General features: G+C 42.2%; 1 protein-coding gene across 1 annotated transcript in view; it reads left to right on the top strand.

Moving 5' to 3' along the window:
- DYTN (dystrotelin) overlaps window positions 1-14,008 on the top strand; it is a 56,943-nt gene extending 42,935 nt beyond the window's left edge. Inside the window, exons 12-13 of the mRNA XM_070579469.1 lie at window positions 3,589-4,087; window positions 10,751-14,008. Of these exons, the coding sequence (XP_070435570.1) occupies window positions 3,589-4,087; window positions 10,751-10,854 (603 nt within the window). The 3' untranslated portion in view covers window positions 10,855-14,008. The remainder of the gene's footprint in view (window positions 1-3,588; window positions 4,088-10,750) is intronic.
- Window positions 14,009-14,155: the final 147 nt, after the last annotated feature.

The following is a 14,155-nucleotide window of genomic DNA, read 5'->3' as shown; positions in this document are numbered from 1 at the left end:
TGTCAGATTTTTATTTCCTCTTCCTTTTCGTGTTGTGAGTTTGTGGTTAAAATGACTAGGTTATATTTATTTTCTCTTTGTCATTGATTTTTGCTAGCTTCACTACTATATGCCTTGGGGTTGGTCTTCTTACACTGATAAAGTTTGGAGATCTATTGGCTTCTGTCACATGAAGTTCCATCTCTCTCCCCAAGTTTGGAAAGTTCTCAGCCATTATTTGTTTGAACAGGTCTTCTGCCCCCTTCTCCTTCTCTTCTCCCTCTGATATACCTATAATCCTTATGTTGCATCTCCTAATTGATTCGGATAGTTCTCAGAGAGTTTCTTCATTTCTTTTTAGTCTTAGTTCTCTCTCCTCCTCTGTCTGCAGCATTTCTATATTCCTATCCTCCAAATTGCTAATTCTGTCCTCCATATTATCGACCCTACTGTTCAGAGAGTCCAGATTTTTCTTAATCTCCTCCATTGTGTTCTTCATCTCCAGTATTTCTGATTGGTTCTTCTTTATAGTATCAAGCTCTTTTGTGACATAGCTCCTGAACTCATTGAGTTGTCTATCTGAATTCTCTTTTAACTCGTTGAGTTTTTCAATAATGGCTGTTTTGAAATCATCGTCATTTAGGTTATAGATTTCATTGTCTTTGGGATTGTTTTCTGGGTACTTATCATTTTCCTTCTGTTCTGGAGATTTAATATTTTTTTCATACTGCTTGATGGTGTGGATTTGTTCCTCCTCATAGAGATAGAGTTTAGTTACTTCTTCTACTTGTTGCAACTGGTGTTGGGGGGGAGCAGCTGTTTAGACTGCACCGACTAGGAACCTGTCAGCTGTTACTGACTGGACCTGGGCCCCTCCTCGTAGTCACAGTGGTCCTGTGGGGTCCCTTGTCAGTTGTGGGGGCAATCGCAAGGGGGCCTCAGGCTGCTGGTGCCGACTATTGCAGACCACCTAGATGCACTCCCTCCTTGGGGTCTGCAGCAGTGTTATGGGCTTTTACAGCAGCCAGGAGCAGGATCACCTATAATCACAGCCCTATCACTGTCAGAGCCCACAAGATCACACTTGTCCACTATAGGTCCCAGCAGAGCTATGGGTAGCTCTGTGGTTAGCTCACCTAGCTGTGCTACTTTTACCCCAGGGCTTTGCAGCCTTGTGATTGCTGGTTGGGACCTCTCCTCTAGTGCTGTGCAGAGGCTTTCGTTGAGGCTGCTGTGGGAACCTGAAGTTCCCCCCGGGCCACGTAGCCATTCCACTGGAGCTCCACCTAGCCCCAAAGTACTTCCATGGAATCTCTGGGAACCCCTTGCCCTGTCTGGGACACGGCCAGAGTCCGTGGGCCTGGTGGCGGCTGGCGGGCTGCTGCCTTGCAGGGAATTCTGCTCTTTGGGAGCTTCCTGGCATTCTGAATGCTGGGCGGGGCCTCTCTGATAATGGCGAGCAGAGGCTTTCCCTGCCCGTGGGTGCAGGACCCTGGAGTTTCCCCCTGGGCCGTGGAGCCGGGCTCTAGAGATCCACCCAGACCCCAAGCCCATCCACGGGAACTCTGGGTGCCTCTTGCACCATCCCGTGCACAGCTGGAGTCCATGAGCTGACGGGCTGCTGCCCTGCTGGGGATTCTGCTCTTTGGGAGCTTCCTGGTGTTCTGAATGCTGGGCAGGGCCTCCCTGCTAATGGTGACCAGAGGCTTTGCCTGCTGGCGGGTGCGGGACCCTGGAGTTTCCCCCTGGGCTTAGGTGTAATCGGGTGGGGGGCTTAGGTAGGGCTGTAGTCACCTGTTTCCACCGTCGCTCTGCTGGTGAGTGCACACTCCCGCCCTTGGTGCATGGCGATGCTATGGGGGGGTCTGCTGGAAGAGAGCCTCTTGCAGGTACTAGGCTGTCCAGGGGTCAGGGGTTGGAGAGTTTTCATCTATCTCCACCTCCTCCCAGGGGGAAGTCCGTCCACCTTCCGATGTATAGCAGCATGGGTCTCTCAGACATCCTGAGATGCTATATGGATATCCTTTGTTAACCAATGAATGCCCAATTAGTTGTAGATTCAAAGGGGGAGAGACAAAGAAGACTACTCACTCCGCCATCTTGGTCCTGCCTCCCTCCATCTTGTTTTTTAAACTTAGAAGGGTGGCATTGTTTTACATTTTTTACAAATCTCTTTAATGTCTGGCTTAATATAAGACAGCTGGGTTTTTGTAACTGCCTCAGCATTCAATCCATTGCAAGATGTTTTGGTTGAAGTAGATGAAGAGATCTGGCCTCACACAGATTTGCAATTGAAAAAGAGGAATATTTTAATAGCCTTTTCAGATAATTGGAGATCTTTCTTTTGATACTACACCAAAACATGGTAAACAATAGTTTCTTAAAGGATGGCTGCGATATCAAATCTGAAACCTGGTGTGTCTCACCCTCTGTTGTGCTCTTTGTGTGGATTTTCTGCCCACGTGTGAGTTTCTAGCATCACGCGTTGGTCATTTGGAAGTTCATGAGCTATGCTGAACCTCCTGCTCACCCATTTCATTGTACGAGGTTAAAAAAGAAAACACATTCATTAATATCACTGCTAATCTCATGAGAAAAGTCTAAGAATTGGGAAGCTAGTGAGCTCATGGTGATGGATACAAGTTTTCCAAAATTTTGATTTTTGCTTAAATCTCAACTGTTAAAATTGGCAACATGCAGAGTTGTTTTCCTCACTGTGACAGTCTCACTTCATTCATTTTTGAGAAAATGTTTGCCAAATACCCGTCTGAATGACATGACATGTAAGTCATTCTTTAGCACAAAAGGCAACTTTTGTAGTTCAGTAAATGTCAGAAGTATTTCATGCATACTTTCCATTTCATCACATACAAATTTAAAAGGTGTGTTATTAAGAAAATTAAGAATTTTTGCTACACCATCAAGGATATTCTGAAGTTGATGTGGCTTTTTTTTTTTTAACTGCGAGTGCTGAAGAGCGCCGTGACTATCAGCGCTGACTGGCTGTGCTGCCTTGATTTGTGCTAAGGCACCGGCAGCTTTAGTTCACTTACTCTTGATTTTGCACCAACAGTGCAAATGTCAACACAATGAACAGGCAAAGAGCATCTATGTATCATCGTGAAAATACTTTTGACCTCATGGACCTCTAGAGAGGGTCTCAGGACTTCCAGGAGTCAGTGCTTGGTAGGGAGCACACCCCCTAGATTTTATGCCCATGGCTTATCATGAAACCCCTCTCGGCATGCCTGCCAAGAAAGATCATTACAAACCTATTTTATTGTAATTCTTTTTATCTATAAACTCAGTACGCTCATGTTTTCAGAAATTTCTTAGGATATTTTTAGAACTTGAGCGTTTAGAACCTAGAATTTCCCTGCAATCTTTATTTCCTATGATATTTTAGAATCTGAGCTGTTCCAACTTTTGTAGACAGTTTTCGATCGACATTGAATTAACAGCATGAAATAAAATTAATAGTATTGTATTTAGAGAGGAGAAAGAAAAATTTTGCGCTAAAATTTACTATGGAATATTGAAATTCAATGCATTTATGAAAAAGTTAAGATAAATGTTAATTTCTTCAAAAATAAACTTTTGTTTGCTCAGGCAGTGTTGCAGCCGCTACATCCTTCGCCATCTTCCAGTCAAAATATGGTTTCCAAGGGTGACCATGGAAACGGTGAAAGGTTTTGGAAGGAAGGAGATTCTTCCCAGATCAAGAATGCCGCTGAGGATGCTTCTGAACAGGAGCCTCTTCCCGCCCCCATCGTGACTGACAGAAGTCAAGCACACACACAGCGTGCTCTACCACACGCAGGATCACCAGAGGCCGTTTTGCAGCCCAGGTCAATGCGAAGCACCAGGGCACAAAGCCAAGCACAAAAGACCTCGAAGGGAATCTTCAGCTCCCTACCCGGTTCCCAGAAAGGACTTTTGTGGGATGCCCCCCAGATTGCTCCTACTGAAATGAACCGTCCTGCTCTGGCACCTGTGGAAAGAAAAGAGACAGCTAACACCCAGGAGGGAAAGGATGAGCTGGAGGAGGACAAACTGCAGGAATTGTTGTCAAAACTCACAGATGCCTTCACTCTAGACACGCCGTCGGGTAAGATTTTCACAATCAATGGAGATAGTGATGGCCAGGGATTCAGGCTGCCTTTGGAAGCACTTGATTTTATGACGTTGGCCCAACAGCTACAGTTCATTAGCGAGTAGCAGTCAGAGCTGTGAATCTTTTGGACATCAGTAGCATCGTTGAACTTGATTTCTCCTATTGCCTAATTCATAGGGTTATTATGAGTGTCAAAGGTGACAAACCATAGGTGATTGTAGTGTAGCACCTGGCACATACCAAGAATTCAATAAATGCTTATTATTTTCTTATTGAAATTGTTATTATCAATGGTACTAAAACATATATAACTGGGCAGCCTGATGCCACTGTTTAAAAATGGGAGTAGAATGATGCTGTCTTTCTAGAGGATAATTGATGAAGGCTTCTGTCTTTTAAGGAGTACCATCATTATCATCTTCTTCTGCGTGAGGTATGACTCATGGCTAAATTCTCAATGCTCTTTTTTAAAAATCATTCTTTACTATAGTTATTTCTTCTGTTTTGGAGTGGCATCTTATTTATAGAGTGTTTTGTTATCTTAATATGTCTATATCTGTGTCCATTTCTTTTTTGAAAAACCTAAGACCTTTTATGTTGGAGTGGTCATCTGGAGACGTGAAGCAAAAGATAACATTCTCGTGTGTTTCTGCAGCAGAGGAGCCTTCTCCGAATATTTCTGAGTCAGTCTTAGTTCACTAGGGCTGCCATAACAAAGTATCACAGATGGAGTCGCTTAAACAATACAAATTTATTTTCTCACAGTCCTGGAGGCTAGAAGTCTGAGATCAAGGTGTCAGCAGCATGGTGTCTTCTGAGGCCTCTTTCCTTGGCTTGTAGACGGCTATCTTCTCCTTGTGTTTTCGCACCCTGTTGCCTCTGCGCATGTCCCTCCCCACATTTCCTCTTACGAAGTCCTGCTCAGATCAGATTAGGACACATCTGTCCATATAACTTCATTTTTATTTAATTAACTCTTTAAAGACTCTGTCCCCAAATATAGTCACAATCTGAAGTGCTGGGGCTTAGGATTTCAGTATATGAATTTGGGGAGAGAGACACAATTCAGTCCACAGTGGTTGGTGAGCGGATAAACGGGTGTGTAATGTCAGTTGTATATTGAACTTGGTAAAGCCAAGTCAGTGAAGTAGTTATTTGGTGATTCTAAAAGTCTGTACTGTGAAGGGAGTTGGAGTTACAATCCTTGTATCAGAGAAAACACAGTCGCAAAGATGCTGGCAGCACGCTCAGACTGCCTGAAACAAAGGCAGGATGGGGCTCCTTGTGCCTGATTCCCAGGCTCACACAAGACTCCACCCACTGTGTTTCCATTGAAACATCACTGGAGTCATGATGAGTATTCAAGGCAAAGTCAGTATCCACTTGACCTTTTTAGGAAAATTTCACATAAAAATTTGGCTTTTATTCTAGAAATTCTTTTGGTATTTGATGTCTTCATCTTGTTTTTATGTTTTGTTTTTGTTTCTCTAATTGAGTTTATGAAAGTTGCTGATTTCTAAAGTGTTGTGTTGGGTCAGCCCTCACAAGTGTAGCAGGCTATATTGCACTTCAGATTCTAATGGACTAGTGACCCCACACATATTTGGAAGACAATATACCAACACTGTGCAGTTTGGTACCTAAAGCTAAAAGACCCTTGCATGTTTTAAGTGACTTTATCAAGGTCTAAGTAAATATATGCCTATATCTATATATGCACACATCATTATATCATTAAAAGGAAAATCATGAAAAGGTAAAGTTTATTTCTAAATTCAGATGATGCAATAATGTATGAAGATGCAATTAGCATTATCCAATCTTGTAGAACATATAAAAAATATACGTCTCAAAAGATTTACCTCTGCTTCCATTTGCAATTTAAGTCGAACCATTGAGATGCTTCTGCAGGAAGTATTGCATTATTATGCGAAAGAGCTTATGATATTAGCGGGAGGGTGCACATTTTCCCTTTTTGTTATTATAGTATTGTATATTTTGTGATGATTCAGCAAATACTAATGATAAGATTTAGATTTATAGTCTTATCTGTTTTATATCAGTCTTATTTCTTTGAGACTTTTAAGCATAGGATCTATCTTAATCCTCAGGGCTATTGTTTGCATTTATTAAACACCATCACTCCTCATCCACATGTTCCTTATTGTTTCTATCCTTATTCAACCTGGCATTCAATATGATCCTGTTTGTAAAGTCTCCTTAGCCATTGGCAATATGGATTATAAGAATACACTCCATACCTTATGCACAATCTATGCATGCTTACCAAAATTACACCAAACTCCGTCAGTGACAAAGTGTGGTCACCACACTGATGTGGATGTGGAAAGGCAGACAAACTGAATTCAGGTACTGATTACCTTGTTTTATTTCTGTCTCTGTCTTGGATGCATCAGATAACAGCAGGAAGTTTCTAATCAGTTTGATGTCCCAGTTGTTTTTTTTTAATTTGAGAATTGTTAGGAAAATTAGAAAGATCTACTGTTTGTAACGTGCTGAGATTTCCCAAGACAGAGTGTCAGCATGTTCACCCAGTGTTGCGAGTGTCCTAGTAGCTGATACCCTTTGGAATGCAGCTTTGCTAAGGAGTCAGCACATTATGGAAATTAAGATGAACTTTATAGGACTTAAGGCTTAATAAGACTAAAACAGCCAGCCCGATGGTCAGCTCGGGGGCAGGTGTTGACATTACTGAATAGAGTAATTCAGTCTCAGGATCTAGGATAATAGGATTTCAAGAGGCTACAAGAGGTTATTGGAAAAGAGAAAGTATGTAGAAGGGGTTCCCCAAACCTCTTTAAATTCCAAATGTTGGGTTGAAAATCACTAGCAAACAATTTGTTCAAACTTGCAGTGAAGGAATTCGATTTGAAAGAGTGTCTAGCACTACTTGCTGCTGTGAGGTCAAAAAAAGGACATAATAGTCTAGTCCTCCTTTCTCATTGGATTATTTTCTTTCCATTTGTGAGTGGCTTTTCCTGTGTATCTCTCTGAAATTCTTTTCCCAGCTTCACTCATCCTCTTTGCCAGCTCTTTGCCCTGCAGTTTTCAGGGATGAGAAGGGAAGGCAGGGGGTGAAATGGTGGGGTTAGGAGGGCGTGGTTGGGGTGGGGATGTGGGACGATTGTTGCTGTTCCTTTATCCCCACCTGGAACCATCACCTAAACTGTTATTTTAAATAATCAGAAAATGAAGCTTGAATTTTACCAAATTGTAGGAAAATAAAGAGGAGTGCTTTAGCAACCTCAGGAAAGAGAAGTTCAATATTGTGTCTTTATCTCAATTGTTTAGATGGTCATCTTCTCAAATGTTGCCTGGGAATCCTAGGGTTCTGTACTGAAATCTTAACAAATCTCTCTTTGGCTCTTTCCCACATACAGGTAAAAGTAATTTTTCTTGGTGGGAAAAGATACACAGACTTTCAGCATTAAGGTCCATGAAGGTAGGAAAAAAGTCTAGTTGGTTCATCATTCATTCACTCACTCATTCATTCAACAAGCAGTCATCAAGCATTACTATGTGCCAAGCACGTGCTGGATGCTGGGCATTCATTTTGAAAGGGGTAGATTTACGTTGTGCGGAAAGTGGCTGGAGAAGGGCAAGGGGGTGAGCAGAGATGGGGTAATAGCCTGCCATAGTCTAGGCAAGAAGTGCTGGCGGCTTGTCCTGGTGGATGGTGACACACGTACTGCGATGAGGACAGCTGAGCCGGATGTCAGCAAATCAAGAGTTCTGTGTTGAACAATTTAAGTGTGTGTCACCTGAGAGATGTCGCAGTGGAGATACCAGAGTGTCAGTCACCATGGACAACCTGGAGCTTACAGGAGAGATCTTAGTACAGAGTCGATATTCAGTACATACTGGTTTGCTTCATTACTTATCATTGTAAGGAAGACGTGGGCTCAGTGTGTCAGTTGCCCAGAGGAGCAATCATAGATGAGATAACCTAATACTTTCAAACCACTGTGTCCGTCTTTCTGATGGGCTTCTCTCACATCCCTGGTTCATTCAGGGACCAGACAGATTTTTAATTACATTCAAGTGAATGTTTTCCCATTGTGATTTCCTCTGGACTGTTGACCGCACAGGTATTTCCAGTTAACGTCTCAGTGGGCCTCCACCGATGCACTATATTCATTCAGTCCCTGGATGTATTGAATTCCAGCTGTACGCCCAGCAGCATGCTAGGTGCTAGGTGCATATATTTGGCTGTTTTTACCATTTCAAGGGACTGGGGCTTAAAAAGAAACCATCCAAACAACAGGAAATCTCCCATGCATAAAATGTTTTGCTCCCCTAGATCTTTTTTGCGGTATTTTAAGTTTTTATCACTGTGGGCTGAGAAAAAGAATATACTAAAATAAGTTCGCCTCTGGACACAGCTTTTTATTCAGGGAGTAAAATGTTGCTTATTCAACATCCTTGTGGCTGTGGAGCTGTCTTAGAGGATGGGTGGAGTAAAGGGGCAGGAACCCTCTTGTATGCTCAACAGAAAACAGCACAGATGGAGCCACAATATAAATCATGTAACTAACAAAATGAGCCCCTCCATGTTTCCATTTCCTGTGATCTTATTTTTATTCATTGCATAAAGAATGTTATACTACATGTTCAGTGTAAAATTAAAATTCTTGAGTGCACAGATTTTTTTCTAAATGCATTCCTCATCGAGTCCTCCACCGCTTGCCACCGTTTCTCAGGGGTGACCACTGTTAGCAGATTGGTGAATTTTCCTTCACACTTTCTGATACAGAGCAAGGGCTAGATCGGCTGGCCACAAGATATGAAGGCCAAGGAGGCCGTGGTAGAGAAGGAACTTTAATAAGCCATAAGCTAGCAGATCGGAAGATGGTGGACTTAGTCCTAAAAAAACCCATCTTAAAGGGAACTGGTTTGGAAATGACTTATATGAGGGAAACAGGGTTGGGGAGGGGCCTCAGGTGTCAGGTGATGGATGACCGCAGAACGTTGGGCCCTTCTCCATAGCGGATCTGCTGAAGGCAGTGTTCCTGAGGAATCTAAGAAAACCTCAGTTACCTCTTATCTGGAACAGACGGGACAGTTTGGGCAGAGGACATAAATTTTCTGCTATCAGGTTATTCTTTCTGCTGGTTACAGATCAGCTTGTCAACATGCAGTTCCAAGCGTTTTTCTAAAGCACATCGTGAGAATAAGATGGGGACGGGAGCTTGCGGCCTTGGGGCTGGAGTTCTAAGAATCTTCCTTGCAGGGCTGACTGTCTTTCCTATTTCTTATGACGTGTGAAGCTTATGTTGGGTCATTTTAGCTTCCAGATGCTCCTGCCTGAAGCTTGGTCCGGCGGAGGGCTGTCAGCAGGCCGCTCGCTGATCAGCAGATACTTTTGCTTCCTTCACTTAATGGATCTTAGACATTGAGCATGTCATTTCCTAAATGCTGCATAGTATCCCAGGATATAAATGTACCATAATTTATTTATTGGTGTAAAATCAAGTTACTTCCAACTTTTTATTCTCATAAAAATGCTTTATTGAGTATCCTTTTAACATATTTTTTTGTACTCATGTGAATGTTTGTAGGGTCAATTCCTAGAAATAGAACTCAGGTTAAAAACTGTGTGTATCAAACTTTTGTTTGCCAGCTGCCCAACCCTAGATCTTTCTACAGCACAAGCCCTGCTATGGCAGATCATAGTGGACTGCTCAAACCATCCATCAGCAGCTATCGAGCAGAACTTCTCAAAGCGTGGTTCCTACACAGCAGCATCATTATCAGCTGAGAACTTGTTAGAAATGCAGATTCTTGGGCCCCATCCCCAACAGACTATGTAGTCAGGGTTCTCCAGAGAAACCCTGCCGATAGGATGTATATAGAGATATAGAAAGAGATTTCTCATAAGGAATTGGCTCCCGTGATCTTGGAGGCTGACAGGTCCCAAGATGTGCAGTCAGCAAGCCACAGACCCAGGAGAGCTGATGTGTGGTTCCAGTGTGGAAAGCTGGCAGGCTCGAGACTGACGTTCCATTCTGAGTCCAAAGGCGGAAGCAAACTGATGTCCCAGCTGGAAGGCAGGCAGGCAGAAGGAATTCTCTTACTCAGCCTTTGTGTTCTGTTCAGGCCTTCGATCGATTGGATGAGGTCCGTCCATTTTAGGGAGGGCAGTCTGCTTTACTCTGTCTACTTATTCAAATATTAACCTCCCCTCCAGAAACATTCTCACAGACACACCCAGAGTAATGTTTATTGGTGTTTTTCAGAATAATATCTGGGCACTGTAGCCCAGTCAAGTCGGCACATAAAATTAACCATCATATATACTGAACCAGAACTCTGAGGGTGGGACCTAGCAATCTGTTTTAAAACTCTCCAAGTGATTCTGATATACACCAGAGCTTGAAGACCACTGCTCCCTGCCGCTTTCTGGCTATTCAGGTGTCATGGGAAGATGCCCTTTGAGACCCCACACCCTGGTTACATTAGTAACGCATCGTGGTTAATAATGGCCATCCCATTTGCTAGGCAGCTTAGAGAAAGGGCCTTGTCCTCAGGAACGGAGGAGTATGGGTTCGGTTTCTTCTCTGTGCCAGAGCTTTATCCAGCTCAGTTTGAGCGCCGTCAGCTGCCTTCTCTGAAGGACCCTCCTTCTGCTGATTTCAGAGCCGCAGTCTTCAGGACACACGGAGCTGTATCGCGGAGCTGAGCGAGTGCGAGGGGCCTTCTCTGCCCTTCTGGACCACGTCACCCTGCCCAACTTGAAGTGAAGAGGAGTCCAGGCTCAAAAGCCCCTTGGGAGAATGATGGAATGTACGTTCAAAATCTGTGTTAAAAGAATTAAGCCTTCTGCCTCTCTCTCGATAGTCCGGTGTGAAGCATGAAGAGAAGTTTTATTTTCTAATCTCCCTATTCACGTGTCTTGGTTCTTCAGAGTAAAGCCTCGAGAGTGAGGGGTGGTGGAGGGAAATGAAAAGAAGAGGCCAGTCAGATGGGATGTGCTGAGCTCCCAGCAGAAGGCCGTTCTTACTTCGAATACCTTGGTAGTAATGTTCAATTGTGAGATCTACATGAATTCATGCAACTGTTTTCTTCACTATCATTTAAAGTACTGAACCGATGACCTGATTTTCTATCTAGATGCTCCTCTTGGAGACTAAGCTTCGGCAAAGAACTAAATACATACATACATACATACACACACACACACACACACAAATTGAGTGCATGCACAGCTGAATCTGAATAAACTGGTTGCACCAGTGTCCATTTCCGGGCTGTGTTATTGTGCTCTACTTATGCAAGGTGTTACCATTAAGGGAAATTAGGTGAAGGATATACAGGATGTCTCTATATTATTTCTTACAACTGTATATGAATCAACAATTATCTCAAAATAAATTTATTAAATTTTAAAACATGAACGTTTCTCACTAAAACTCTGCATCCAATGAGTGTGGCCACAGTACCCATATGCCTCCTTTCTCCGTATGTATGATTAGGATATAGATGCTTAATTTAATAATGTCCACAGTGTGGCTAATACTTTTTGGCTGTTAGAGCACTTAGTTTCTAAGCACCTCTTATGTACTAATTCATTTAATCCTCCCAACAAACCCTTCCTGAGAAACTGAGGCACAAAGAGGGTCAGGAACTTGTCCAAAGTCATGTGCTCAGTACCTGATGACGCTGAGATTTGAACCCAGCTCCTGAGCCTGTGCTCTAACCACTGCTCTCAGTAAATCTTGTTACGATTCCATTGTTTTACCTGTTAGCTTGAGGTGCAGTCCATGCTACACTTAGAGAGGCTGTGGAATTTTGTTTGTGTGATCTATAATTTCTGGTACTGTTTCCAGAGTGAAATGACGTCCAGTCTTGTATGATTAGGATTGGCTTATCCCTGTTCAGTCTCTCCCTGATATTTTTGAATTTGCTTTTCAGCCTATCACAAATTTTTGACTCTGGTTTTGTTGTTTGACATTTTCACTCTCCTCCTTACTTTATCCCAGCTTGTTCCTTACAAGTTTGACAAGCATGCCCTAGAGAAGCATGTCAGCCAGCAACAGCCCACGGCCAAGTCCTGCCCCCTGCCTCTCTTGTACGGGCTGTGGGCTAAGAGTGGTTATTACGTTTTGTTAAATAATTGAAAAGATCAAATGAAGAATAATATTTTTTGACACTTGAAAATGGTATAGATTCACATTTCAGTGTCCATAAACAAAGTTTTATTGGGACGAAGCCATGCTCATTTATTTACACATTGTCTGTGGCCGCTTTCATTCTACAAAGGCAGAATGGATCCGTGGCGACAGAGACCAGATGGCCCGTATCATATTTACTATCTGACCCTTTGCAGAAAAAATCGGCCACCCCTGCTGTGTAGCACCAAGGTGAGGACGGAGCAGGGGCGGACTGTTCTGTAAGCATTGAGAGAGTGGCATCTTTTCAACATTTTGTAAGAGGTAATGAGTTTATGTGGCGGTTTTTAAGAATATGGTGAAAGACATTAGAGAAAGTAGCATGAAAGCAAAACCATGAGCCTGTGTGGAATGGCAGTCAGCGGAAGCTTTCTTTTTTTCTCATTTCCTGTATGATTTTTTAAATTATTTTATTGAGGCCATAATACTTTATAACATTGTGAAATTTCAGATGTACATTATTATCTGTCAGTCACCATATATATGTACCCCTGTACCCCTTATGCCCACCCCCAGCCCCCTTCCCCTCTGGTAACCACTAATCTATTCTCTTTGTCCGTGGGTTAATTTATCTTCTGCATATGAGTGAAATCATCTGGTGTTTGTCCTTCTCTGTCGGGCTTACTTTACTTAACATCGTACCCTCCAGGTCCATCCATGTTGTTGCAAACAGGACGATTTTGTCTTTTTTTATGGCTGAGTAGTATTCCATTGTTATATATACCACATCTTCTTTTTCCATTCATCAGTGATGGGCACATGGCTTGCTTCCACGTCTTGGCTATTGTGAATAATGCTGCAGTGAGCATAGGGGTGCATGAGTCTCTTTGTATTGTTGATTTGAAGTTCTTTAGATAAATACCCAGTAGTGGGATAGCTGGATTGTATGGTATTTCTATTTTTAATTTTTTGAGAAATCTCCATATTGTTTTCCGTAGTGGCTGCACCAGTTTGCACTCCCACCAGCAGTGTGTGAGGGTTCCCTTTTCTCCACATCCTCTCCAACATTTGTTATTTTTTGTCTTGGTGATTATAGCCATTCTAACAGGTGTAAGGTGATACCTCATTTTGGTTTGGTTTGCATTTCCCTAATCATTAGTGATTTGAACATCTTTTCATGCACCTGTTGGAAAGAGTGGTCGCTTTTAATGTGCTCATTCTCCTAACCAAGCAAAAGCTGAGGCTGGACCCCTCCCCAGTTCCTTCCCAGACTTGCTTCTCCTATTGTCAGAACTTGGCTAATCCTCAGATGCAGCTGTGTCTTCTGAGAACCCTGTAGATAAGATTTCTAGCTGAAGGAGGACCCTAAACCTTCAGTGAAAGCATTTACTGAGGCTTCTTTTGGACCTGGGGAAAAATCAAGTCAATTGCTAACATATCTGAAATTCAAACTGGTTGTCAATTATCACTTATAGAATGATTGGAGAGATGAGAATAATTAGAGTTAAAAATAGCATTGTGTCTGGAACTCAAATAAATTTGCTAATCATTCAGGCCTGGTCCTTTTGAGGGAAAGAATGCTTTTGGGTTCTTTTCTTTTAATGGTGTTCATTTTATTTTTGGTTTGCTTTTCAATGCAAAGTGTAACCAATCATAGAATTTTAATATTTAGTCAAATAGAAAATATGCTAATTGGGAAATAATTTATACTTACTGCTATTTTATTAGAGTTTGGATTATTGTTAATGTTAACATTAAATATTGAAATAAAGAGACTCCAATAACATTCCTTGGGGTCCAGAGCTTTTATTAATTTGTTTCCATTAGAAGAATGCTTTATTTGCCAGTTTTTTGTTTTGTTTTGTTTTTTGCTTTATTCAGTTCAAAGTATTCAAAAATATTCTTTCAAACAAGATTCCAGTATCACAGACCA

This window comes from Equus przewalskii, chromosome 17, assembly GCF_037783145.1.
Source record: "Equus przewalskii isolate Varuska chromosome 17, EquPr2, whole genome shotgun sequence".
Taxonomy (NCBI): Eukaryota; Metazoa; Chordata; class Mammalia; order Perissodactyla; family Equidae; genus Equus; species Equus przewalskii.
The sequence above is the reverse complement of the archived record's forward strand: the minus strand, read 5'-3'. Positions and strand labels throughout refer to the sequence as shown.